The sequence below is a fragment of the Poecilia mexicana genome, unplaced genomic scaffold (genome assembly GCF_051168715.1).
Source record: "Poecilia mexicana isolate PSO_F unplaced genomic scaffold, ASM5116871v1 scaffold_7, whole genome shotgun sequence".
NCBI lineage: Eukaryota > Metazoa > Chordata > Actinopteri > Cyprinodontiformes > Poeciliidae > Poecilia > Poecilia mexicana.
Window position 1 is genome coordinate 5,360,683 of NW_028263376.1, and position 27,244 is coordinate 5,387,926.

General features: G+C 38.5%; 1 protein-coding gene across 1 annotated transcript in view; it reads right to left on the bottom strand.

The window, feature by feature from the left end:
• Nucleotides 1-27,015, bottom strand: part of lamb2 (laminin, beta 2 (laminin S)) — a 44,784-nt gene extending 17,769 nt beyond the window's left edge. Inside the window, exons 1-15 of the mRNA XM_088006916.1 lie at nucleotides 26,709-27,015; nucleotides 26,301-26,374; nucleotides 12,326-12,495; nucleotides 12,078-12,213; nucleotides 9,339-9,412; nucleotides 9,058-9,246; nucleotides 7,892-7,955; nucleotides 5,522-5,724; nucleotides 5,286-5,406; nucleotides 4,998-5,186; nucleotides 4,364-4,543; nucleotides 4,074-4,186; nucleotides 2,221-2,300; nucleotides 509-644; nucleotides 269-427 (exon numbers count right to left, since the gene is read on the bottom strand). Of these exons, the coding sequence (XP_087863042.1) occupies nucleotides 269-427; nucleotides 509-644; nucleotides 2,221-2,300; nucleotides 4,074-4,186; nucleotides 4,364-4,543; nucleotides 4,998-5,186; nucleotides 5,286-5,406; nucleotides 5,522-5,724; nucleotides 7,892-7,955; nucleotides 9,058-9,246; nucleotides 9,339-9,412; nucleotides 12,078-12,213; nucleotides 12,326-12,495; nucleotides 26,301-26,331 (1,845 nt within the window). The 5' untranslated portion in view covers nucleotides 26,332-26,374; nucleotides 26,709-27,015. The remainder of the gene's footprint in view (nucleotides 1-268; nucleotides 428-508; nucleotides 645-2,220; nucleotides 2,301-4,073; nucleotides 4,187-4,363; nucleotides 4,544-4,997; nucleotides 5,187-5,285; nucleotides 5,407-5,521; nucleotides 5,725-7,891; nucleotides 7,956-9,057; nucleotides 9,247-9,338; nucleotides 9,413-12,077; nucleotides 12,214-12,325; nucleotides 12,496-26,300; nucleotides 26,375-26,708) is intronic.
• Nucleotides 27,016-27,244: the final 229 nt, after the last annotated feature.

The following is a 27,244-nucleotide window of genomic DNA, read 5'->3' on the forward strand; positions in this document are numbered from 1 at the left end:
GGAGGTTGACAATGTGAAACTGATCTTATCCACCGAACTAGTCTACCTTAAAATCAGTCACCGGCCCATTTTGCTCCATTTGACAGAGGGCTGACTGACAAGTTAGGTCTGCTGTTAATAACAGTCAGAAATGTCCATGTTTAAAAGTTATTTTAATTTGATACAGCGTTATAGTCAGACTAGATTCCATTCAACTTCTCATTCATACATTCATAGCTGTACTCACAACCAAAAAAGACCTCAGATTAACATGAGTCATAATACAAACCTGGGATTCGTAGCGGATGACTAAATCATATTCCATAGAGTAAGGTATGTTATTTATCAGAAACTCCAAAGTGCCGCCTTGAGGGACCTGAGCGAAGCCGATATCTGTCCACTGAGCGGGGCGACCGGGCTGATGTTCCCTGGTCTCTAAGGTGCAACCCTGAAACCATGCACCCAGAAACAAACAGATCAAATATATCAAAGTTGAAAAGGTTTCTGTTGAAAATGCGGTAAAACTTACCTGCCCCATTTGAGCAAATTCAGCTTCATAAACGAAGTGATCCAGAGCCATAAAAAAATATCCAGACTCCACCTGTGTGCAATCGCGTCCCATTATGTGACTGCGGCAGCGACACTGACCACTATCCATGGAGCATCTAAAAAGAGTGCATACACAGTGGTATTTAGGACTAATGTTGCCCTACAAATCTTTACAGAGCTAACATTAACATCTTAAGGAGGTTGGAATTAATGGGTGAACATGTTGCTAAGTATCATGTACAGTCATATTAAAAAAATAGAATATGCATTGTGATTAAACTGGTTTATCAAATAACAAGTATTTTTTAAAAATGGAAAAATTTAAGTAGATATTAAACATACTTTTCATTAAGTTTGTTTTTCTATATTAGAAATAGTTTTTTTAATAGTGTGGTGTAATATTCTAATTTAAATGTCCTGTTTTAATTAGCTGAAAGTTGAAGATCCTCATAAATAACAGAAATAATGTCTTTCAAACATCCATCTCTGTGTGTAATTAATCTATATTATGTGTTTCACTTTGTGATAAAGTTCAATCAATGACTTTTCAAAAATATTGTAATTTATTGCATGGGTCTATAGCTCATCTCTTATTGTGATGAGCTATAGAGTCTACTCTATAGCTCATCACAATAAGACAAACTAAGAGTGCGTAATCTTGCCATAATTCCTTCTAATAGATGGGCGGATGACAAAAAGAAAAAGAGCTGAACAGAAACTGTTGGAGTTTCTGTTCACAGCACAGTTTTGGCTGTGCTGTGAAAAGTACAGATCAAAGTGATCTGTACTTCTCAGATCACTGAGAACTCTTATTGTTATTAGTGCCAATAGCTGTGGCTAAACTCTTTACACAGCAATTCTAATTGATATGTAATGTAGTGAAGAAATTACCTAATGAGAAACGCATTGTGGAGTTCAAACGCTAATAAGGTCTGAGTTTACAGGCCATTAACTCTTGATTATAGCTGAAGTGTTTAAAGAGGATATTTAGACCTACCTTTAGCAAAACTCTGTAATAAACAAAAGGTGTACAAGGAGAAAAAGACTAAGCTCACCAAGTCATATAACTTACATGAAATAACATCAGGAGAGTGGGTGCAAAATCATTTAAACCATATACATGATTCATAATTTTAACAGATATTTTATACGACTCGTTGAAATGGGACGGTTACAAGTTAACATACATTATATATAAACTATGGTGACATCAGATAGGTATCAAGATTTACATATTGTGTTTGGCAGCAAGAAATACTACAGTTCAAATATATCATGAAAGATTTGTGATGTTTGCTGTTTTTCCATGAAGCTTTCTTCACTGTTGTTAACCAGGCACATGTGACATGACCTGGTGGCCAGGTCTGGCAGGAAATCCTCTCTTACGACAGAGCAAAAAGGGACAGTCACTGATTTAGGAGGTAGATGAGATTAGTGAATCAGATCGGTTTCACATTCAAATATCGGCTGATCACCGATCTCCTAAAATTAGGGAAACTGGGGCAGATTTATTGGTGCACCCCATGCCGCAGAATAATTCCAATAAATGTAAACACAATTCAATTTATAGAGAGAAATCAAGTTTAATTATTGTATGTTGGAAATAAAACACATATATGGAAAATGTTCAGACCCTGAATGGAATCATCAAAGAATAAATTGATTTCTGATTGAATTTACGGCGCCACTCACTGGTTGTCGAGCGCCCCTCCAATATCACATTCGCAACCTCTGCATCCGTTCAGGTCGTGGCTCAGCCCCCAGTGTTCAGACTAGAGTTATATGATGATAGAGAGAAGGCAATGATTGACAGACACAAAAAGAAGAAAGTTGAACAGCTGCAACACTTTTCCTGCAGTGAGACTTTAAGACAGACAGAGCAACAACAGGAGTTTACCAGGATGTACTGTAGCTACATATAGTAGGCTTCATAGGAAGTCTACTTCTCTTTCTGAGAACATTATTAAAGTTTCTATGTTTTCTTAGAAAACAAGAACAGTTCACAGTATGCAGTCACCAGATTTTTATTGTACTTTGCCAAATGATGAGAGTTCTACACAAGATGATGAAATGTAATTTCTGTAAGAAAAGACCATAAATCAGGCTCATCAACTGGATCCACACACCCGGAACACATCAAGGCTTGACCATTTTAAGACCACTGTAACTCACACCAGCCGGACAAACCTTAAATCCCTCAGCTAAATTTAGACCCATGACCCAGGCAGGAGCTCGGATTCCTGCCCATGCTATTCCTGGCTGAGTAGGTTCAGGACAAGGGGTTGAATTATAACAGGAGGCTCGTCACTGTTTAACAGCTTGGGTTGCTAGGCACACAAAAATGTCTACATGATTGTTACAGTGCCTTGAAAACATATTCACAACGCTTACAACTTTTCATATTTTGTCCTTTTAAAAAGCATAAATGTCAACATATTTTTCTGGAGTTCTATGACGTGGAAAGAAAAAGTTCACAGTTTGTAAAATTTTGTCTATAAAATAGAGTAGAGTGAGAGACACGGTGAGACAGCGGCTCTGGAGAGAGATTTGGAGACAGGAAGAGAACCGATCATAGTGACATTTTGGATTTTACTAAGAGTTTTCGGTGAGCTTTTTGGACTAGCAGCATGTTTGTTAGAGTTTGTGAGTGACCTTAAAGGATTAAAATGACGCATATATCAAACATGGCTTAAAATTTTTTTGATTTTTTAAAATTGGTTTCAGTCGCATTAAGAAACTCCTGCTCTTTCTGATGTTCCACCTTCAGGAAATCACCAAAACAATGGTTTTACATAAACTAATTTACAACGTTGTTATGAGTGCTGAACTGATAAGTGGTTTGAGAAGCTCAGCTGGACACTGCGGGTTCAAGAAGGCACTTTGGGTAAATAGGTGATGTTTTGGGGTAAATGTGCTGCTGATTGGTAATAAAAGCATCCCAGCAGCATGACGACCAGAGCACCTTTTTTCAAACTGCAGATTGTGGTTTGAAGATGACAAAATGCACATGGTCAAGGGACATGATTATTATTATTTTTTAAAGGTTTTATTGGCTCTAGTGGCCTTTATTTGTCAGTGAATTGAATGGAAAGTGGGTAATGAGACAAAGGGGAAGACGTGCGGCAAAGGTCACCAGGCCGTTAATTTAACCTGTGACAGCCACATCAAGGTCTAAGGTCTCCATATGTGGGTTGTGCTTAAGCCCTGCGCCACCTCAGCACCCCATGAATTATTTGTTTAAAGGCACAGTAAATGAGCCCCTGCTAAAAAGCTTCATTTGGTGCATTTACTTTAATACTACACACTTCATTCAGCATCAATCAAACTCAGCTGAATGTGCTTCTGTAGTTTACAACTTTTCAGTCTACCTAACTTAAAAAAAGTATTAATAACAAAGGTAACAGAGAAATTATTTTTCAAAGATAAATAAACCTACACATAAACAGAAGCATTTATCAAACAATACATTACTTATATTATTGATGACTAATGAAATTCAATACTTCAAAATCCAAGGCCTGAAATTATGTTTTGTGTCATCTTACTAGACACTGGTCACAGAAGCGTCCAATGACAAGTCGCTTGCAGATGCAGTCTCCACTGAATGGGTCACACATGGAGCTGCCCAACACGGTTCCTCTGGAGTCACATTGACAAGCTTGAGGTTGAAGAAAAAATGTTGCAGAGGAGAAAAAGTCACAGATACATGACTAGTTAAAATATTTTTTACATTACTTACAAACATAGTCTGTATATTTTACCTTCACAGACATTACAATCAAAAAGCAAAAAATTCTCCAAGACAATCAAATAAGAAAACTAGAACTGCACTCACGTTGGCATCCCTCAGGGTTGTTGGCACTCAGGCCAAAGAAGCCGGTCTTGCACTTGTCGCAGCGTGGCCCTTCTACGTTAAGCTTGCAACGGCACTGGCCTCCCACCATGCCGAGCGACGGGTCAGTGTGGCTGTCACACAGTCCTCCATTCTCTGAGCCATCTGGGTCACAATCACAAGCTGGAAGAGCAAATGTGTCCTGGTTATTATTACTATTTGTCAGTCAAAACTGCAGTTTGAGAAAATCTAAAGATCTATTCTATTTCTTATGTGCACTTAGTGTGTTTTCCACTGGTGGTAGTATTATGGAGTTGTTCTGATATGCTAGTTCTGGTTTGTCCTTTCTGTAGAGTACTGTTCATAAGAGGAATGTTTAAGACATTTTGTTGCTGGTAAAGATGTCATTTAGCTCAGTACTTCTCTTTTCGCAGTTGGAGATGGTTGTTTCTAGCAATTTCTAGGACGCTTTATAGCATATCTGGTATTACATACATCATAACCAAATGTTAGCAATTGGGTGAAATCGGATCCAATCGTTTCAAACTTCAACAGACAACATGAATGTTATTCATGTCCAACGATATCTTTTTATAGACCTGTCACAAATTGATTTATTTACCATCCACACACTCACCTATGCAAACACGGGGGTCTCTTATGTGCCTTGTGGGATCTTTGTAGAAGAACGGTTTGCAGATCTCACAATTTCGGCCCATTGTGTTGTGCTGGCAGTCTTCACACACCCCTCCACTCGTGTTTCCAGTGGCCAAATAGACAGCCATGTCAAAGTGACACTTATCTGAATGGTCGCTGCAGTCACACTCTGAATTTGAAGACATATTTACTCAGACAAAAACAACCCACAGCTCAAGAAATGTTCCCAAGATTTTAGTATGGCAGTATATCTATAGTAAAGACTAACTCTTGCAAGCGTGTGTGTTGCGGCCCTCAGCTGGCCTCCAAGGCTGGTCATTGTAGAAGTCACCACATTGCTCACAGTTCAAACCTTTTGTGTTATGGTTACACACACATCTGCCATGAACCTTGAAAGAGTTGAGACGGACCCGAGTGAAAGTAAATTCATTCAATATGGATGCGGGGAAAAAAATGAGTTGTAAAATGCATGAAATGTTTTAGATGTGAATCCTCAGCACTTACCATTCCTTCTATGTCGTCCCTGATGCCTTCAATGGGTGCACACTCAGAGGCGTGGCCATAGCAAAAGCAGTTTCCACGTACAACAAGTTCGTATATGGAGTAGTAGTATTTCTCTTTAATTTCAGCTCTGTTGTCCACCAGGGTGTCTCCAAGTGTGTGAAGTTTGGTGAAGTTCAGTCTTAAGTTAGTGATCTTCAGTTGGTCTGAAGGAAAACATGGATATAGAGTCAGAAACATGTATCATGAGACAACATTAAGATAAGAGTCGCACCAAGACTGCTAGTGCCATGCCATACTGTTCCATTGCAGAGCCATTTCTGGACAGATGGAAACTTTTACAGAGACAGCAATGGAATCCTGTGTTTAGCTCACTTGTGTAACAATCTGCTCTTTGTCCTTTTGGAGAGGGTAAGTCAGAAATATCAAGATTATCATATTTATGCTCTTTCAATCTTTGAGGGAAAGGAGTGAGACATTTTGCCGTAACAGTACAGCTGTCCAGTCCAAAGACCCACAATCTTTCTGATCTCCTTTGAAATATGTTATTTCTGATTCCACTATCTTTCCCAGGAATATACTGTCCCATGGTAAGTCCAAAAGATGAATGTATGTTTGATGCCTGATTACAGTTTGCAATAAACAAAAGAAGACAGATTTTTGGAGACATATTGTGTCGACAAACAGGGGAACCTTGCAAGCCAAACGACAAACTCTGAGAGGCAAAATCTTAAAACATCAACCAGGAATATAAAGCTGGGAAGAAATGGGGTTTCTTAAATTATATGTGGCTTAAGGCAACGAAGTCAATGTTTTGAAGTGACCGTCACAAGATACTGATCCCAGGCTCACAGAAAACTTTGAGGGCTTATAAACTTGGTAGTTATATTTAGGGCCCTTTCAGATAAAAACTGGCAGGTCAGGCTTTTTAAAGATTGGCCTGAAAACTGCAATCAGTGCACCCTTTATAAAATGTAGTTCGTTTTTAATGCACTTCTAAACTACTGAGTTTCCAAGCCTTAAGAATGTGACTAAAACGCTGTTCTCAGATGACTCTCAATGTTCAGGACAAAAGATTCTGACCCTCGTGTGTGTCTTGGATGAAACAAAAAGCTTTTGTCATCCCCTTTTTGACTGTTCTTCTATTTCAATAATAATAAAACTTCAGTCAATAAGTTAATGTAATCATCAAGCAAACTTGACCAATTTCAAAACAAACAGGAACCCTGTCCAAAAAGACCTCAACAGGACACTGACTAATTGTACCACATGCCCATAAATATGGATTAATTTGAGGTGAGGGGGTTAGAGGACTTCCTGCATGCCACTTGCAATGAATTATTTCACAACAAAGGATGACAGGCTCGGCTGCTGTGCTGGAAACAAAGCAGGGGTTTCTGGGAATAGATCTCAAGTCCTGCCAGTTTAAACATGAGGACTGTGTGGGAGAGAAACAGCTGCTTTTCCCATTGCACCGTGTCTTCGACTCAGCAGGAACGTGTTTCACAGCCCGGAGAGACTGGCTGTCTGTCTGTAATATGTCACAGCTGGATGACAGCAGCTATATGTGTTGGCTGGAGTTTGACTTATGGTGACAAATGGAAACACAGAAAGGAAAAGGCAAAACTCCTCAGGTGGGATTCCTCTGTGGTTTTCCTCCATTCTGACACAACTTTAATGGGGTCAATAAAGCTAACTTTTATTAAAAATAATTTTTACTTATATATTGACACCACCATTATGTCGTGACAGGCTGTATGAGATGGATAATTGGTGAAAAAAATCAAATAAAAAGTGAGCTCCTCTGCCATCTCTCTGTGTGAACTAGAAACAACCAATCAGAGCCAGGAGGAGAGTCTTAATGCATTCAATCAAGTAAATTTGTGAGCCACTTTCTGCCCTTGTTATCCTCCTCTTCCTCCTGGCTCTGATTGGTTGCTTCTGGTTGGGAGTGATACATTTCTTCAGACAGCAATAGCAGCTCAGGAACAATAGTCTTTTCACAGATTATTTGTCACATTATGAGGACATGGTGATAGTTTAACAAATGTGCAAAAGCACACACACACACACACATATATATATATATATATATATATATATATATATATATATATATATATATATATATATATAATTTTTTCTTCTTCTTTTTTTTTTTTTACAAAATCTAATTATTGCAGTTTTAAGTCATCAACATATTTTATTCCTCTAAATATTTAACAACCCCAGACATTGGTAGTCTACAATGGTGTTAAATGGTTTGAAATGTTTTATTTAAAGTAACTTATTTAATTTTAATATATATCACATACATTCTCAAACACAGCTATTTTACTTTATCCCATAATATAAGCAGGAAGTAAGACCTACTCTGAATGTTGGGGCTGTATGGGTCCTCAATCTTGATAGCTGGATCCAAGACTCTGTAGATGACCTAGGTCAGGAAAACACACATTATCCCCCTACAAATGACTGGTAGAGCTAATTTACGCTATGCACCATGAGCCCAAATATTCACAGATCCAGAAAGGCTTAAATGGTACATTTGATCTGAGCACAAGAGATGCTGGTTATGCTTTGATATGCTTAGGGCTCATTTAAAAACTGAACTTTATTTTTGATGTCTTCTCCACACAAACAGATTTTAATCTGGCATACTGCACTCTCCAAAACTTAATGGCCCAAATAAGCATTCAGCTTCTATACACCACAATTCTGGAACAAACTTCCAGAAGAGTGCATAAGGGCTGAAACACCGAAGAAAACCCCACATGTTTACAGTTGCTTTTGATTCATTATTGGAACATTGATCAACATGCTTGATGTACATTTGCTTGATAATCTTGATGATGGCATTTAACAAAATGTAATGTTTATTGCTTGGTCATAAGTGGTGGCTACTATATTATGTTATTATGGTGTAAAGCACTTTGCCTGCAAGAGCCTTGTTGCTGAAATATGCTTTGCAAATAGGAAAAATACAATACAATAAAATAATATAAATTAAATAGTTTTTAAAATGATGTTTTCATATTTTTTCCTTTTATTTATAGATGCATTTATGTCTTAATTTCAACAAGTTAAGCATCTGTCCATTTTATTAGCCTTTTCCAACTGCAGAAGCAGACCAAAGCTAATTGCTTAATAACTATAGCAACTAAAAATAATTGTACATTTGCTTGATTTAAACTCAAAAGCCAAAGGAAATTAATAGAAAGCTCTCCAGATGTTCAAAATACTAAATTGTGGTTGGGATTTTTTTCCCCCACCAATAAAGATCCAAATCCAAAATGGCTGCCACGATCATAAACATCCGCATGTCTAACCTTCTCATTCACAGCAATCCAATGGATAAAATGCCCTACAATTTGATGTTACCAACCAATGACCACAACATGTGGTCTACATCTACATCTGGAATATAATGGTAATATTCACATCTGAATGTAGCTTTTTACATTCCTAGGACAACCCACTAGAGGCCGTGCAGGGCTTCAACATGTAAACATGTTTTTATAAGCACCAATGGGAATTACCTCGCCCTCTGTCGATGGCTCCAGGTCAGAGTAACGTGACTCACAGATCACATCGTTGATATTTTGTAGAGGACCTGTAGAGACTCCAGGGAAGGAAACATCACAGTCATGAGCAAAGTAGCGATAGATCTGCCAGGTTCGACCAAAATCTGCTGATCGCTCAATAAGCATGGCAGCAGGGCGAAAAGTCTGCAAGAAAAAAAATGCAATGCTTTTTTTCTTATATTCTAGCACTAACTCTAATTTGTTTCAGGAAAGTGAGTGAAGTACCTTTATCTTACCTTAAATGTCATAATTAGATGAGTAAAATGAAACTCTGCCTCAAGATCCAACTCAATAAAAACATTTGACTTTCCTGAGAGAAAGAAAACATTAGTAAGACAGGTATACCCAAAACATTTCTTCCACTCAAGTAGTTAGAAATGAAAATTATAATGGAAATCACACTGCTTTACATCTGCATCAGACGTTCCTCACTGATGCAGTGAGAAACTGCATCAGATTAATGATTAAAACTATTATGATTAGTTTTAATCATAATCAAAAAAAAATAATATTCTCTCATCAAAAACATACCTGGAGGGTTGCTTTGATTCTATCATGCATATTTCACAAATCCTTTAATCTCTATGGCAACCATCCAGCTGTGCACAACACCTGGGTGGATCTAGCGCCACCTTCAAGGCACAGCTCCTCCTTGGAGCTGCAGTTTCCAAGCTTCTGAGCTTTCACCTCACAGAGCAGCCCTCCACTTTACTCCCCCACTCAACTCCTCAAGACTAGCCAGCTGCAATTAGTAAACACCTGGCGGAACCACTCAGCTGAGCTCCTTATTATAGGAGCTTCTGTGAAATGCTGGTAAAAACTTTGCTAAAGGATTAATAGAGGCACCATGTTGTGATGACTTCCTGAAGGCGCTAAATGACAAAGTCAAATTTCTTTTAAGTCATATTTGATATGTACTGAATTTTTATCACTGAAGTTAACACAGTTACTTGATTGTGCTATAAAATGGCACTATGCGCCTGGTAAACACATAATATTCCCCCCTTAAAAGCAGGAATCAGGGGCATCATTTCAATTTATTAGTAAAACAAGTTTGCACAAAGTTTGGTATTAGATCACTTCGTATCATAAATAGGAGAGCAAGTTTCCCGTCAGTGACCCTATTTTTAGGAACAAACCCACATTTTTAAACACAGTCACTCCAGAAACTTTGTATGTGTTTGCTTTATTCACACTAAAACCAGTTCTGATGTTCATATAGGATAATTTTTATGTTTCATTTATGGGTTTTTTTATTTCTTTTTTTTACTTCACGTCTTAGGGGAAATCAAACCTCCCATCTACTCCCTATTATTTAAACAATGGGTTGCTACTGATGCCAACATCATGTTGCAACAAAAACAAGAATAGAAGCAGAAAGCAACTAAATGAGACTGAAAGGAGCACAGAAAGTACAACCTATTTATACTCCTGTTTTTCCATGATAGCTGTGTGCACACAGACAGAGATTTGATTGTGACATTATAGTGAAGCACAAGAGAAAGAACTGCTAAACCATGCAAGAAACAAGGCTTAAAATCTGAACTGCTATAATCTGAACTTTTTACAATTTTGTTTCTTTTCTGTTTGAGATCAGCAAAACTTTTCATTATTTTGTAATATGGAAGTTAAATATATTTGCTGTAGGTCAAGCATAGAAACATGTATTTTGTAGGGAGGCGTCGCATATTGGAAGCAGCATCTGCTTTGCTTGTCACTAATCTATTTGGTTGGGTGGATGGATTTTTTTAAAACTATTTAAAAGAAAACAGTATTTTCTACAAAATCTAAAATGTCTGGTTCATTGAGGGTGTGTGAGAGAGAGGAAGATGGTCAGAAGATTACAGGAAGAATACAGGGAGTGCAGCCAAGCTGTTCTATTTTATTATTTCAAACTTTAAACTTGCTTGATGAATTTGATCAACTCAGCAAGCTTTTGGAAACTTAAAGATGTGCATTCTGAAGGAAATACACATAAAGGTTGCTATGTTAGGAATAGACTAGCTAAGAAAATTGGAATATGGGTTCCAATGAGGTTTGTTTGTCAAATTAAAAGTTCCTTTTGAAAAAAAAAAAAAAACCTTTAAGCAGGTATTAAAACATATTTTCCACAAGTTTCTGTACTTTGTATTAAAATACATTTTTGTTAGTCTGATGTAAAATTCAAAACTAAATGTGGTGTTTTTATTTGGCATAAGCATAAAATCAACATAATTAACAGAAATAAAGGCTCCAATATGTCAGTCTGTGTGGAATTAATCAATATAACATGTTCCTCTTGTGAAGTGAGTTACTGGACAAGATGAACTTTTCTATATTATAATTTACTGAAATGCCCCTTTAAAATATCAGCTTTATAATTTAATTATAGTGGTTTTATAAAAGACAGTTTAGCAGTGATTACTCTTAAACCTTTGAAGTGATTTTGGATTATTGATTTGGGCCAGAAAATGTAAAACATTTTTTGAATACGGTTCTGATATCTTCTAATATGATCGCTTTCAAAATAATCAGAATCAGCACAAATCTGTTTCAGCAGATCAAAACAAAAAAAATGGAGATTGGACACAAGTTGTGTGCATTTAGTCATAAAAAATATGCAATATTTTTCTTATTATTTATTTCCTCTAGATTAACTTTTATCTTTCCATAGGTTTTAATCTTCTTTCCTCCTTCCCTTCCTCTGATGAGATGCCACAGCTGGGCCTGTTAGGCTGAGCTGAAGCTCCAGGGAGGATGTTGGCCACAGTGTCTTCATGTGAAACATTTATACTTCTCTACAGCTACAAGTTGCTTCGGACTTGTGGTTGTAAAATACTGCTTCGTCATCTTTCCCTCGACCCCTTTTCATTTTTATCCATTCTTAGATTTAACTTCTAGTACGAAAAAAGTAGCCACAAAATATAATTTCATTTACCACTCCCTCTGTAATTTACGTGGTTTGGTTAAAACACAAAACACAAGCATCCATTAACCGTTCTCTGACTGCCACCAGGACTTTTTCCGATGTGGTTTGAAGGTGGTGATAACATTCTCTATCCGGTGATTAATGGTGTTGTACACTGGGTCGTATGGTCGTCTGGAGTCACACTCAAAACATTTCTTCTCATCCTGTGGCAGGATAGGACAGCATCAAATATAGTGACAAGAAGAGAGAGAATTCAGGGATCAAATAAAAACAAACAAAAGTAAAAAGATCCTATAGGGAATGACAAACACTCACCTGCAGGTGACTGACGATGCAATATCGCTCCTTTTTTCTCATGCCACAAGTGGACGAGGCCTTCAAGTTTTTTTCCCTTCCAACCAACAAGTCCCCAGTTGCTGGATAACAGCTGCCATGGGCACAGCCGTGGGCTTGGTCTGGTTCCTTGCCAACTGTGGCAGCCAGGCCTGGAGGGATAGAAACCAGCTATGGATCAAAAAGAAAAATGGAGGAAACAGTACTGGCATAATTTGAAAACAGAGATTTATGACATTCATGAGCTGACAAATAATTAGTCTTCTCCTTTCTGCTCCATTGAGGACCAAAAAAGCGAACTCTGGTCTGCCTACAAACTTAGGTCTTGGTTTGGTTGATGTGAATTCCAATGCAGTTCAAATGCATACTGTATGCTGGGTTTCCCCCAGAGTATTATAAGCCTGGCAGGACATCAGGCTTTACTTGCACCCCAACCAGGCAAAGCATTTTTTGTTTCTTTATTAAAGGCCGCTTTTATACAGAAAAGACAAGTTAAAGAATCTCTTTGGTAAAATGGTTGGAAGTACAATGGCAGCATAATATCCTTGAACAAAGGATCAAAAATTAAAAAGAAAACCAAAAAAAAATTAACTTAAACCATGGTAGGCCACTGGTTGACTGGTTGGGGCACAATGTCCAAGCTCTGCTACCATGGAGCTTAGCAAGGTTTCTGAGGGAAACCCTGCATATGAATACCAGCAGACAGGAGACTGCTCCAATAGCAGGAAGTGGATTACAGTGCAGGGGATCGTGCGTAAAAACAACCCAAACAACCCGAGTCTAGTGCTAATGGGAGAAATGACTCATGGGCTTTTGCTAAAAACAAAAGAGAAATCCTACAACTTCTCAAATCTAACAGCACTACATTTTTGTTGTTATTTTGTGAAGAAGGAATTTGTTTTCTGTTGAGGTTTTTGTGTTGTTACCTTCAGTGAATTTTGATGCAGCACCAGGGTTTTTTAACGGTTTGGTTTGACAGTGCAGTGTGAAAGCAAACCGCACCAGCTGAAAATATAACAAATGTTGCAATTCTGGTCCCCAATTGAAGTCTTCTGAGCTATCAAGTGGGAAAACACCTGGTAGTCCTGATAGAATACCTAAAGACTCTGGTAAGTCCACAAATAATCAGTTGACACCAACATAGACAAGGTTTTTAAGACTCTGAACGTGAAAAAGTCCTTAAACACTAAAGGCACATAGTCACAAATAGGAATGTGCAATATGGCATAAAATGTAGTAATGATATACATTACAATAAGTGTAAAATTTACAACAGAAAAGGAAAAAAAACAATCACGTATTAATTGAGTGGAATGTATGCATTATGAGTTAAAACTTGTTTTGTTTTTGTGGATGTTATTTATATGTAATGTTTGTAACTTTAGTTTTATTTTGTTGTAATGATAGGCGGCAGCATAATTTCAATGATGACTTCCTGGATAAATCCAAGTTAATAAATAAATGAAAAATATCTATATAGAAACACAATAAATTTAATGTAATGGATGTCTGTGTTGACTCCTGCTCTTTCTCCTAAGTGTTGTGACTGGAACTAGTAGTCAGCTGCATTGCTTTGCATTGCTGGGATTCAGGCACATGCTTCGTTTTAGTTTGTATTTCCTCTTTTCCACATACTTTGCAAATTAAATTTTTCTGCTCCTGGATTTACTGTTTAACCCTCCTGCAGTCATAAGACACAGGGTAACCTACCCACAAGTTTTTTTACTCTGTGTGTAGTCCTGCAGGTTCCACTGTGCGCTTTTACGAGTTTGGTTATTTTTATGTGTGTGTGTGTGTGTGTGTGTGTGTGTGTGTGTGTGTGTGTGTGTGTGTGTGTGTGTGTGTGCGTGTGTGTGTGTGTGTGTGTGTGCGTGTGTGTGTGTGTGTGTGTGCGTGTGCATGCGTGTGTGGTTTCGGAAAGACCGTCAGACCGTCACCCTGTCCCACAGCATGTTCTCACTCTCTGACCATGACATTTGCCTTGCTCCTCCTGAACATTGTGCTAAGATGGCAGAAGAGTTAAGAAACAGGGTCCACTGGACTCAGCTTTATATGGACATAAAATAAGAAATAAAAAAACGTCAGGGGTTCAACTGACATTTTTATGTTGTTGCTTTTTTCTTATTGTCCACCCAAGTTCTGCTACTTAATGAAGCAAGCCAGAATAACAAAGTCAAAACCCGCCGCTGTCTGCACTTTGACAACTACTGTCTAATAAATGTGAGACAACATCCACTACTAGAGGGACTATCTGGGGTTATCAAACTCAGCTCACAGACGTGACAACAAAGCCCAGTTACCAGCTAAATCCACAGATATACCAAAGTAGATCAGAGTGAGGTAATCTAAGTCCACTAAATTTGGCCATGATACATCATACTGTAACAGAGAAACCAGGAATGATATCAGTGTTGAACCAAAGTGATGGGAGTCCCACTGGAGCCATGGTGTGACTACATAGTCTGGCTATGTGTGGGAGTTAAAATAAACTTTATACGTTTTCATGGCAACCAGCAGCAGCTGTCACACATTCAGATATATATCCAATTTATATATATATATATATATATATATATATATATATATATATATATATATATATATATATATATTTATTAAGATAGATAAATATTAAGATATACAACAGATATAAATCTGAATGTATCCTCCTATAGGTCAGAGAGAATGAAAGAGAGAGAGAGAGTTAATTAGCATGAAGAGTGTACAATATTCCTGATGTCAATCTACAGTCTTTCCAGAGCAGGTGTGTCTTATCTTAACTCAGCCATGGAAAAAGCAATATGTAGGCTGCTGCTGTGCAAACAATTCGACTCATATTTGACAATCTTAGTACATTAAGATTTCCTCTCAAATTGCCTGAAAGGTTTGAGAAGAAATACTTCAAAGCACAGTTCTACTTTGTTTTCACCAAAATGGCAACATTTCTAGCCACAAAAAAGGGGATAGAAAACAATAAGGAGGAAATGTTTTTGCAAAACACATTTAAAAAACTAGTTACAAAAGTATTCACACCTTTCAATATTTTGTTATATAACAACCCCACATTTCATTGTGCTTATTGGGACTTTATGTGATAGACCAACACAAAGAATATTTGCAAAGTAGAAATAAATGGATACATGTTTTTCAAAAAGTTTTTCAAATAGAAATGTGACAGTTTTAACATTCATTTATGTTCAAAGTTTGCCATGTTGAAATTTTTTTTACCATCTTTTGAAAACCTTTTGTCCTTCCTTGTCCAGGTTTGGTTGCTTACACTCACTGAGCAAAATATTGAAGCCACTTATGGAGCAAAGGATTTCTCAACCAAACCAAAAATGTTTTTATCACATCTAGAGAGCTGGCTGTTTTATCTGTCACTAGATGTGTTTCCATTGACCAACAGCACAATTTGACATTTCGAAAATACATTTGCTCAATGCAATTGAGCAAATTGAAAATGGAATTTCGGAAAAACTCATTTTTGAATCAACGTTTTGCTGCTAGGATGAGGTGGTATCTTGTCTGTATCAATATTATTTTATTTTTTTCTCACTAAACTGCAATGTAAGCACTTTTTTCACATCACACGAGTCACATAATCAACAACTGGTGCAGACCACGAAAAAGAAAACTAATAGTTGGAAGATGATTGCATGGAATGTTTTTTAATAACTTATCGTGTGAACAAACTTATTCACGTGTGATTTTAATTTTGTTTCTTATTTAATGGAAACTCTGCAATAGCAAAATAGTGTTTTTTCAACATTAGCGGAAAATAGACAAAGTTTTGCGTACATTTGTAATGGAAAAGCGTGTCTGTATGTTCTCTGTGATTACAATGCAGTAGAACATAGACTTCCACAGCGTGGCAGTGCAAAGAGGCCAGCTGCAGATATGAAGCCTGCTGAGAACAGTGCAGAGGAGGATTTCACATCCACTCACACAAACACCCTTCAACAATCTCGACACACACTTTGCAACAAGCAAAGTCTCAGATCGGTGCCAGGCAGATGAAGGTAGCTCACACGCTGCCCACCTGTGCATCTATGCAAACACATGTGCTCCACTTCTGCTCAAAGGCACGCTCATTCCTAATTACAGCGTAACCACTGATCCTCCCTCATCTTACTCAATGCAAACATCAGGCTTCTGCTTGCTGACTCCACAAAAGACACCTATTAGTGGTTATGTACAAAACAGCCAAAGCTGCCAACATTTTTTATTATTATAAGCGAAGACTACAGCAAGCCAAATGGTCCATGTAAAATAGATTGTTCCTCCTGTCTTTTATCTGTCAGTGTGTGAGAGAAAGAGTGGGAATCACCAGTAGAACAGGGCAGACGCCTGAGAGAGAACAGAGCTTCCCCTCCAGACAAAGGGCTGATCCATCCAGACACAACATCAAATCTGTCCTGAATACTGTTGGCCGGCACTCAAAGGTTTAGGCTCGTGTGTGTGTGTGTGTGTGTGTGTGTGTATGAGAGAGAAAGAAGTAGGCAGGTTGAAGACAGAAGCAGATATTTGATGTTTGTATAATGACTTGGTTTTTCATTGTCTTCTTATCTGAGCGACTTTTTCTCTTTGTCTTCAGATTTCTAAACACAACATGAGCCATGACTCGAACTGCACCTTGAAGAAAATGTATGCAGAGAATTCCTTCAACTGTATCACTATAATAATAAATCAAGACATTTTAAGCCAAGTTGGATTATAACAATTAAATTTATAAAGCAGGGACAAATAGATGAAACCAAAGGTTTACATACACTGCATAACAAGACGTGTGACTTTTCTATTTATTCTAAGAGACTTGCTTTATTTCATCCATCTTGAAAAAAACAAAACAAAACACAATTCCATCTAAAAAGTAACCTCCATATTTCTATATGGGTATGGTGGTGATGTGTACATATAAATTAATTTAATTGTGTGGAGAATCTAAGAACAGCCACACAGAACCGCTCTGGATTTGCTAGTAGAATATGAATGTGGCCGGACCGGGACAGTACCGGTTAGAAGTGGTCTAATGGAAAAGCACCTTTAGAGTCTGGAAGTAATAAAATGGGCTGCATGAGGGAGCAGCTCACCTCCAGTGCTCACTTGTGGGATCAACTAGAGAATGCTGTTCATGGTAGAGTGACCAAAACAACCACATTAGCTCACTTGCAACAAATGCTTGTTGAGAAATGAGATGTCATCCACAGCAGTGTGTGACCAAGCAGACCAGGCCATACTGAGGTCCTGGAAGTTTTCCCCCTCCAAGCAGTAATAATGCATCTGTTTGTTAAATGAAAAAAAAAAAATATTTGACCTTCTAGTATGTTTTCTTTATTCAAACTTCAAATCACCCAAAGAGACAAAACAAGAGTCTAATCCTGGTACTTCCAGCAAATTGTGATTTGTCTCTTAGTTTTTTCTGGACAGAAGTGACTTCTTTGCTGCCCACTTACTTTTACTTCCACTCAAATCCAACTGTTGCATTTCCTTAGCAAGCTTTACACTGTAACCAAATCCATCAGTTGAATCCGACAAAGGAGATAGCTCAATGCTAGCCTGGCCATTGCCTTCCTACGCAGTTCTGCTCAATTCTTGTCTCCCATCACTGCTCCGTCTGGGCTTTCTCCCGTTGAAAATATTTTTTTTCTGCTGAACCTTCCACTGGGCCAATCAAGGAACAGAAGGATAAGTTGTGAACAATAATGTTTTTTTTAAATGAACAAAGCAATTTTTGTTGGAAGCCCTTCCAAATATTAAAATAACATTAAGAGCTGCCGCGTTGAGCTTGGCATTTCTCTCTTTTGTAGTGGAGGATGGTTGTTTATAGAGAAGGCAATTTCTGGTAATGTTCATAGAGTCCAACTGGCGTATTACATACATCACAGTCAAAAAGTGATTTGGTAAAATCAAAATCTTCAACAGAGTCCACGCATCCAGCAACCAATCGTTTCTCACGACCCATGGGTCCAGACTCTGCATGAAGCAAGGCGTAAAACAAAAGACTAGTTTTTTACCAGACTAGGTCTTGGCACTTGCGATCAGGGAAACCCCACTTTCTTGAGATTCTGAGGAAATTCCTGTGATATAAAGCATTGGTAATGGCAATATTTTCCTTGGAGGTAGTTGGCAAAAGAATGATTTCAAGTATCACTCTTTTTAAAGCAACTGTTTTTAATCATAACTCAATAGGAATGACAGTAATATCAGCTGTAGTGTCCTTGTTTCCCATGAGCTAATATAAGATTCACTAATATTGCAGGCCACTTTGTGGTACCATTAAAACAATGCAAATCTTTGTTTAATTTCAGAACTAACTGCATTTCCCTAAAAGGACAGATTCACACATCACCATATAGCTGAAGCATCAAAGTTTGTGAAATAAAAAGAAAAAAAAAACATGATTTTTGTCAGTCTCATATTGTAGCGTCAATGTAATTTCTCTGTTCCATTTTGAATAAAACAAATAAATGTTCTAGCTCTGGAACAGAAGGGAGCGAGAAGCAACATCCATGTGCCAGATTCCTGTGAGACAGGACGGCGGGGCCAAGTTTGCTTTCACGTTTACCAGGTAAGGCATCACAGGAAGCAAAGACTGACAGACCAACAGACAAGCATTAACAACTAAACACACAGTTTACTGGGGCACAAAGAAGAAGAATATGGGGCAAACATGGACATTGTCAGGAGAGTGTTTAGTTCCAGTTTCATTCCAGTGAGCTGACCACCTGACTTAAGTTAGATGGATCTTGAACTCAAGGGAGCTAAAATATTATCAGAAATTGCATTCAAGCTCCTGTTTTAAGTCAAAACTGTTTTTTGTTTTTTTTGTTTTTTACCTTTTCCCAGCTAATTAGTTTACCTTCTCCCTCTCATAGTCTCTGGTCTCTCTTTGCTCTGGACTTAGCTGATGCATGGCTGACTCCCACACCCCAAAAGCCAGCTGTTCTCCTCCCTGTTCACCTTTTTATTACTCTCAGGCCTCGACTCCCGTCTCTCTTTTCTTCTAATAACCACTGAATCTCCCCAGGCAGACCAGGCTCCCTACTCTGCCCTTGTGTTCACCTTCCTGACTACTGCCACCCTCCCTAATTCAAATGCTAAAGCCCTTTGATTAAAAAAGAGGGGGGAAGAAGGTAACATCTCATTTTAGAAAATAAAGTTTTTAAATGATGGAAGCAGTAAAAAAGGTGAGTAAATGATGTCTGCAGGGGAAAACTTTAACTTTAGTGAAGTAAAAACTAATGCAGAGCATGGGACAATCCATGTTTGCTGTTAAGCAGAATTAAACTGAGGCTCCATCACACAGAAGGCAAATAATGCACAGAAATAAGATATCTTTTCCCCATATGCGACTCATGTCCAACATTTTCATGGCAGTGTGAACAGCCTAATTCCTATCGTTCCATATCAAAAATAAAAAATCGGATTTGTGTCGCTTCCATATGTGTTGCTGAAACAGATATGTACAATTTTCAAAGCGTCTGTAGCCAAAATGATCATGTCTCATTTTATCCGACTTCTACGCCATTGGTGTGAGACATGCGTCATACTTTTGCACCAAAAGAAACACTATTAGTTGTGCTTTCTTTTTTCTTGGCTTCCTTTCTCTTGTTATGATCTTGTAACACTGTCAAATCCAATTGCTCAACAATGTTAAATTATACCAATAGACCACAGCATCCATTATTACTTCTGTAAACCATCCACTGCTGTTTGGCATCAACGTTCTTCTTCTGTGCATGTGGGTTGCTTTGGGGTTGTAAACCGTTCACACAAAAGTTTGATTCTGGTCATATTTAATTAGTAATATGAACTCCCATCTTAAAAAATGAATAAAGAAAAAGAAATGCAATTGAGCCCCTGTTGTATGAACACAGCTAAAATGTAGGACTGACTGACCATCTGTTTGAGTCACTTCAAGTGTACTGCTTGATAGCACCAAAGTTAACAATATGTTTAAGTTTAGATGACTAGTATGATTCAATATAACATTGAATCATACTAATCATACTCAACATTTTCAGTTGGAATTGTTTGAAATAATTAAATCAGCTGAAATGATGGGAGAACGTCTGACTATCTGTTAGTGTCCACTACTCTAAGAAGCCCAGAGTGATTAAACATATTTTTATGACAGTTAAAGGACTTATTACTAATTAGCTATACAGAACTGCACTAAAAAAATTAAAATATCCCTTTAACATCCTAGGTGGAGCTTGAAGTTGATTTGCATTTCATTCAGGAAAGACTGCACTGAACCTTAGCACCACCAGAACAGGACTACAGAATCGACCAATTCTGATTTGACTCTTTAAGTTACAAGATCAGAAGTTTACTGACCATTACATGAGAGCTCAGGATATCACAGCTGAGAAAAGCAAGCTGATCCTCCCTCAATGGTTCAGCTGAAACTATGCAGCAACCTGTATTATTCAAAGTGTCAATGATTGTAAGCCCCATTAACTATGACTGACTGACTGCCTTCTGGTCAAACCGACAGTATCACTGACTAAAAACCAGACGCTTCCTATTACACTGATTTTTAAGATAACAAGGCTTGGCTCTGGGAAGCAGCTGGTTGCACTGGAAGACACTTCCACATTCCTGCCTGATGCTGGAAATGTCCGACTCACTTCACAGTGGTTAAGAAATACGGAGTGAGACACTGACAGCAACAGGTGGTCAAAGTGAAGCCAGTTATGTTTGGCATTGCTTGAATGAACGGTATAGGGAACCTAAAGGACAATAGGTGCCTGTCCTGCCGACTTGTAATTACCAATCACTCAGATTTAATGTGAAACAGTTTTTCTAAAGATATACTGATGATAGAGGTTAAATGGCAGCAAGGCTGATTGTGGGTATGTGGGGGTACACATGGCCAGCAGATGTGTCCTGAGGCCAGACAGCCTGTCCAAAGAAAGCAAGTTGCTGCCGGTGTGGTTAGTAACCCGGGTGCCGTGTGTTTGCCCTGGCGCTCAGCAGCTGCTCAGGGAGTCCTAGACCTCTGATGGGAGTACAGTCCTGTGTGCTGTAGCTTCTAATCAGAACCTCTGATAAAGAAGGTCTGCCTACACATAGAGGAAACCACAGCACACACACAGGACTGAGGCATGGCGTGTGCACAGCACCCTAAGTGCCCGTTTTAAAGAATTTATGCAACAGTTGAATGCGTTTAACTACAAACAATTATGGATGTGTATTTCTGCTGTGCCTTCTGTCTTCCTGTGTGTATGTAGAACTATTAAGCGTGCAGGATAATTATTGTGTTGCATCTAGTTGTTAAATAATAAATTTGCCACATCTGTATAATGGACCACTTTCCTCTGAGTAGCCGAGGGCAGAGGTCAGCACGCTTGGAAATGATTGAGAGTACACCAGGGAGTACCATGGGAAGTGATTTTTTTAACAAAAGGTTTGAACTGGTAATGACCCTGTGTAAACCCTGAGAGAAGAGAATTGTTTCTGGTTTCCCTCCATGTATCTATTAAAGTCTAGACAGGTTACTGGCTGGACGAGTTCTAAGAATGAACAAGAATTGTCTCAATGTAACAAGAAAGCTGCTTCATTTAGGAGCTAGTATATGTGTTAGCTTAAAACATTAAGACAAAAAGGAGATATAAAGTTGCAGTATACTTAATTAAAGTCAAGCGTGAAGAATGGGAGCTGCAACAGTTTCTCTGCCTGATTTGTTGGATCAACAGAAAAATATGCATGACACATAATCTACTTTTTAAGTCATAAACACAAAATAAGACATCATTGTTAAAAACAAAAAAAAAACCTGCTAAAAGTTTAATTTAGATTTAGATGGAGAAAATAGTCATATTCAATAAATTACAATATGGGTTACGATGAGGTTCATTTGTCAGATTAAAAGTACCTTTTGAAAATAACATTTAAGCAGGCATGAAACACACTTTTTATTAAGCACACATTTCTGTTTTTAGAAATAGGTTTTTATTTGTCTAATGTAATATTCCAATATTAAATGTCATGCTTTCAAGAAATAAAGACTTTCGAACTGTGTGACTCTTCAACAGGCTAATTTATTGAATGCATAGAAAATAACCTTAGGTCCTCTCTCCTTTCCTTTGACATTGTCCTTTTTATCATTTCCTCCTTTCACTACCTTCCTTCATTCTCTCTCCTCTTAGTCTGACACACTGCACCATCTGGGACTTTTTAAACAAGATGCATTAAACACAGCAATCTGGCAGACCACACCTGTGACTCATTGCCATAATAAGAAAACAAATCAAAACTTACACATGAATATTTAAAAAGGTGAAAAGTATATACTCTTACTATCCTTCTGGAGAGAAGAAGGAGAATCTGTTTTTAAGAGGAATAGATTAAAAATAATTATGTTAGCTGTAAAGTTCAACAGTTTGCTCTGAAGTTAAATGGCCAACTAATCACGTTATGAAACATTTCTAGTTTCTAAATAAAGAGTATTGAATAACAAAGGCAAAACTTTTATGAGTAACTCTAAACTGTAGTTTTCTATTGACCTGTAGTAGCTACATTTCTTCCAATAGCTCTGGTGTAAAGACTTTCTCTTTAAAGCAGAGTACCTGTTCTGGTGTACACTGGCGACTGCAGTCCACTTTACCACTATGCCAGCCTTTCCATTGTTTTTAATGAGACCAGCTCCCTTCATCCTGCCCCCACCAATCCTCCTCCTCTGCCTTTTTATCTCCTGTTTTAATCCAGAAAAGCCCCTGTCAACAGGACGGAGAAACCTAACTCACCGTCCTTTCATATACCAGCTCCACTACCCTGTCTTTCTTCTTTCTCCAAAGTCTGTTTCTTTTTTTCTTCTTTGTCCTGACTCTATCCTACCACTACTACCCCCACCTTTTCTATGTTTTTCACCATCTCTCTCTCTCCCTCCCTCTGCCTCTCTATTTGTTTCTAGTGTTGCAAGCTAGTAGGCTTTACCGAACCATTGTTCTGGTATCCCCACATTTCCGGAGGCTGACGCTTGCATAGGAGTCAAACTCCCGCTGCCTAACCCTCTCTTACCTGGCCACACACACATTTCTAAGGAGGCCGTCTGGTGTAAAGAAAAAGAACAATCCTAAACACACAGTTGCAGATTTGTATGTACCTGAAAGGGAGGTAGTAAACTGAGCAGGCACTTTAGGTTAGAAAGCAAACCCAATGAATGTGGTATAATCAAGAAAAAGCAAAGCTGTTACGGTTACTGTTGACATTAAAAAAAAGCTTTATGTTCACGTCCCATTAGTGAAATTTCTAACTCTCAGAGAGAAACAGAAAAAGGTGAAAAGGAAAAGTGGAGCATGGCTGAATTATTTGTCATTGTTGTCTCTGAGTGTTTCTCCTCTTTCATCAAACACACACACAAACTGACATCTATTCATTTGTGCACATCCAATTAACCCATTCTCTAACCCGGCTGACCCTTGACCCCACAGCTCGTCCTCCTGAAGTGTCGGTTTGAATGGACAGTTTCTTAACACTGACCTGACAGCACACAACACTTTCAATTTGCAGCTCTGATACACAACAGCAACGACCAAGGTTTTCATTTTTCTTCTACTTAACTTTAATTTTCACTTTTTCATCAAGGTTTTTTTTAAATACTTGCAGAAGCACACCTGTAGTTTTAGATGAATATCACAGACTTATCTGTAGAAATGATCTTTCGACATTTATCAAGTGCATTTATCTATTGAACCTGATGAATGTTTAATTGCTTTGTACACTGCATGTTTATTAAAATGTTATTATATAATGTGACATGGTTACTTTATATCAAGAAAGTCCTGGGTTCATATGGACTCTGCATCTTCTCCCTGTTCACGCATGGATTCTCTCTGGGTACTCTGGGTTTTGTGACTCTGGGTTCCTCCCACAGTCAAAAACCAGAACTGTCAGGTTAGCTGGTTACTCCAAGCTAAGCCCACTTCTCATCTAATAACTGCTGGAATGAGGCACCATGAAAGAGAACCAGATGACAGCACATCTGTCAGCACAGTAACTTTCTAAAATTCATATAGTCATAATTCAATTGTTAATATGAAACTCAGACCAACTTTTTTAATATTCAGTGAAATGCCATCATGGACAAATTGGTTCACCGCTCAACTCTGCAGCACAAAGAACACAAGTCAAAGGAAGAACCAAAATGAATAGTAAAACTACCCATTATTTTTGGAAAGTATTTGTGTGTTTTTCCTAAAATCATGATCAATGGATAAACCTGATTTAAGTTGAATCCAGTGGGCTTTCAAGGAGCAGCACCACTTGTAGAGGCTCAGACTAGATTCTCAGTTTAGAATGAATACATTAAAAATCGGAAATAATCAAAGCATGAAACTTAAAAATTCACGCTCAACAACAGAACTGAGAAGCTCAGCAGAGATCAGAATGGTAAATATCTGCTTTAGCAGATTTCTCTGTGGAACGTAGCTCCAAACCAAAACACCTATTTGCATAATTTTTCATAAAGCATGTCAAAAGTAGCTGAAAGAAATAAACCTTTGCAACCTGAAATGCCTAAACATAAAGCTACTTGACCCACTATTGGCTGATGTTTGCCAAGCGGTCAATCCAGGAGCGACTTTTATTTTCCTTGCCACTGATTGGCTGAATCCACAAGAGCAGAGATAAGGATGGCCGTGAATATTAGCTTCTGTGGTAGTACCAAGACAGTTTTCACAGCCAGATGAACCCTCACTGGGCAGCAGGAGCTAAACTCAATGTTCTTAGTGAGACAACAACAGTGGCACACTAGTAAGCCTATATCTTATGCTGGTTGCAGGCAGTAATGTTTTTCTGTCCTCCAATCAATTCATGTGCTGTGTGACGCAAGAAAGTCCACCTCACTGTACCATACCATGGTCCTATGGACCTACAACTGAAGGGCACCCAGGAATGCTGTGGTACTGGTTGGTTTTACAATGGAAACAGGCAAAGTAGCGTACCCAACCACACTAACCCATGCCGTACAGCTCAGCGGAAACATGGTACATGTTAACATGGGGTCTGTAGCTCAGAAAGAAAAAGCAATAGTCAAGCACAGTACATCTGGACTGTGGATGTTTGCAGTTTGCTCCAAGTCATGTAAAAGACGCAACAAACATGAAGAAGAAGATGCTTTTATCAGATGAGACCGATTTCACTGCACCTTGGCTATTTCTCAGTAGGTAAGAATGAGCAGTGATTTCTGTCTCAGGTCAGAAATCATTGACCTCAAGACACTTTTTGGTTTTCGGTACCTAAAAAAATTTGGCTGTAACTGCAATGAGACAAAATCTGAGAAATCGGAAGTGGTATGAATACTTCTGCAGGGCATTGCATAATGAAAGAAATACTGCAGTGTCACCACTTTACGCCTTTACTTTAACAACCTCGATCACATAAAATACCAAACACAAACACAGTCTGAAAAGCTAGATGACGATCATATAGGTGTGAAGTTAGTGCCTCTATTTGCGGATTCAGCTGGCCTGTTTTAGGAGGACCATAAACAGGGTGACACCTCCCACAGAGATGCAGAGAGACAGAACAGGGGATGACCTCGGAGACCCTGGGGCACCAGAGGCCCTAAAAAAGAAACATCTGCAATCTTATCTGTGTTCAGAAAGACACAGCAGCCAACCGGGTGGGAGCGTGGGATCTGTCACGACTCTTGTACGTCTTTTGGGAATAACAGGTGGGGACAATAAGAAATGACTGAGAAATGAATGAAACTGAAAGAGAAGTTAAGCTTTCCACACGACTTCAGGAGATCACGCTGGAATACCTCTCAGGTGAGCAAAGTAGCAACATTAAGGCGTATATTATCTCTAATCTGACATATATGCTCCATATTTTCCAGAGACTAATCAAAGAAAGCCCCGTGACGTGGAGATCCCGTTCACTGGATCACTTCTGAGGATTTGTTCTGCAGCAGAGACCGACTTCAAAGCTCAGTGTGCAGTCTACTTACCGCAGAGGAGCATTAACAGCGCGGCTTGCATCTCTGAGCGCTCATCCACACGGGCTGCCCGCCTGCCTGCCTGCCTAGGAAAGGCAACAATTTGGGTTCAAGTCAATGAATATCACCGCTATTGGAGCGCTTTGATGGTTTACATGATACATTTGTTTATTTCACGAAGAACACAACTTTATGAAGGAGTTTGGATTCGTTTGCCTTTCTTTAATGAACTCTATATGTCACAGGGGACATTTTATTAATTTCGTTTTTTTGTTTTAGTATTTCTTCAGCTCAAAATTGGGAGATTCGGTGTTTATAAGTACTCACTTCCATAAACGCTCCATTTAAAACAAACGAGCAAGAGACTGTGCACAATGTGTCTCTAAATGTTAGCAAACACAAGGGCGAAAGTGAACTCACCGTGTTTGTCCGGTTTGAGATGTTCGCAGTTCTGTTTCCCCTCCGAGCACTTGTTGCGGAGCTCCGTGGTAAGGGAGCCCTCAGCTCCTGCGCCTCTCTGTTGGAAACCCCGGAGCTGGACTCTCGCGGAGCGGAGTGGAGTGGAGTGGCCAGGTAATAAGGGAGGTCCTATGGGTGCAAGGGGGTGGGGTGGGTGTTAGAGGATGACACGATAGAAGACACAATGGAAGCAGGGTCACGGAGTCACGATGAGTGGACTTGGGGTTAAGTCAGTTCTTTGATGTATTTAATGTTTTTTCATAATAGTTTAAAGTAAAATGCTTTGTGTTCTCTGTGTCCTTTATATTTTTTTCAACAAAAATCAGAAATGTACGTGTGCATTTGTATTTAGCAGACCTTCTGCACAAAAACGAGGAATTTGACTTTGACTCCACTTTGCACTGAGTGAAAACATTTAATCGAAGCTTGTTCTGTCAATATGTAGATATTATGGCGTTTTTACAAAATGTCAAATTAGTGAAAATATGTATAGTATC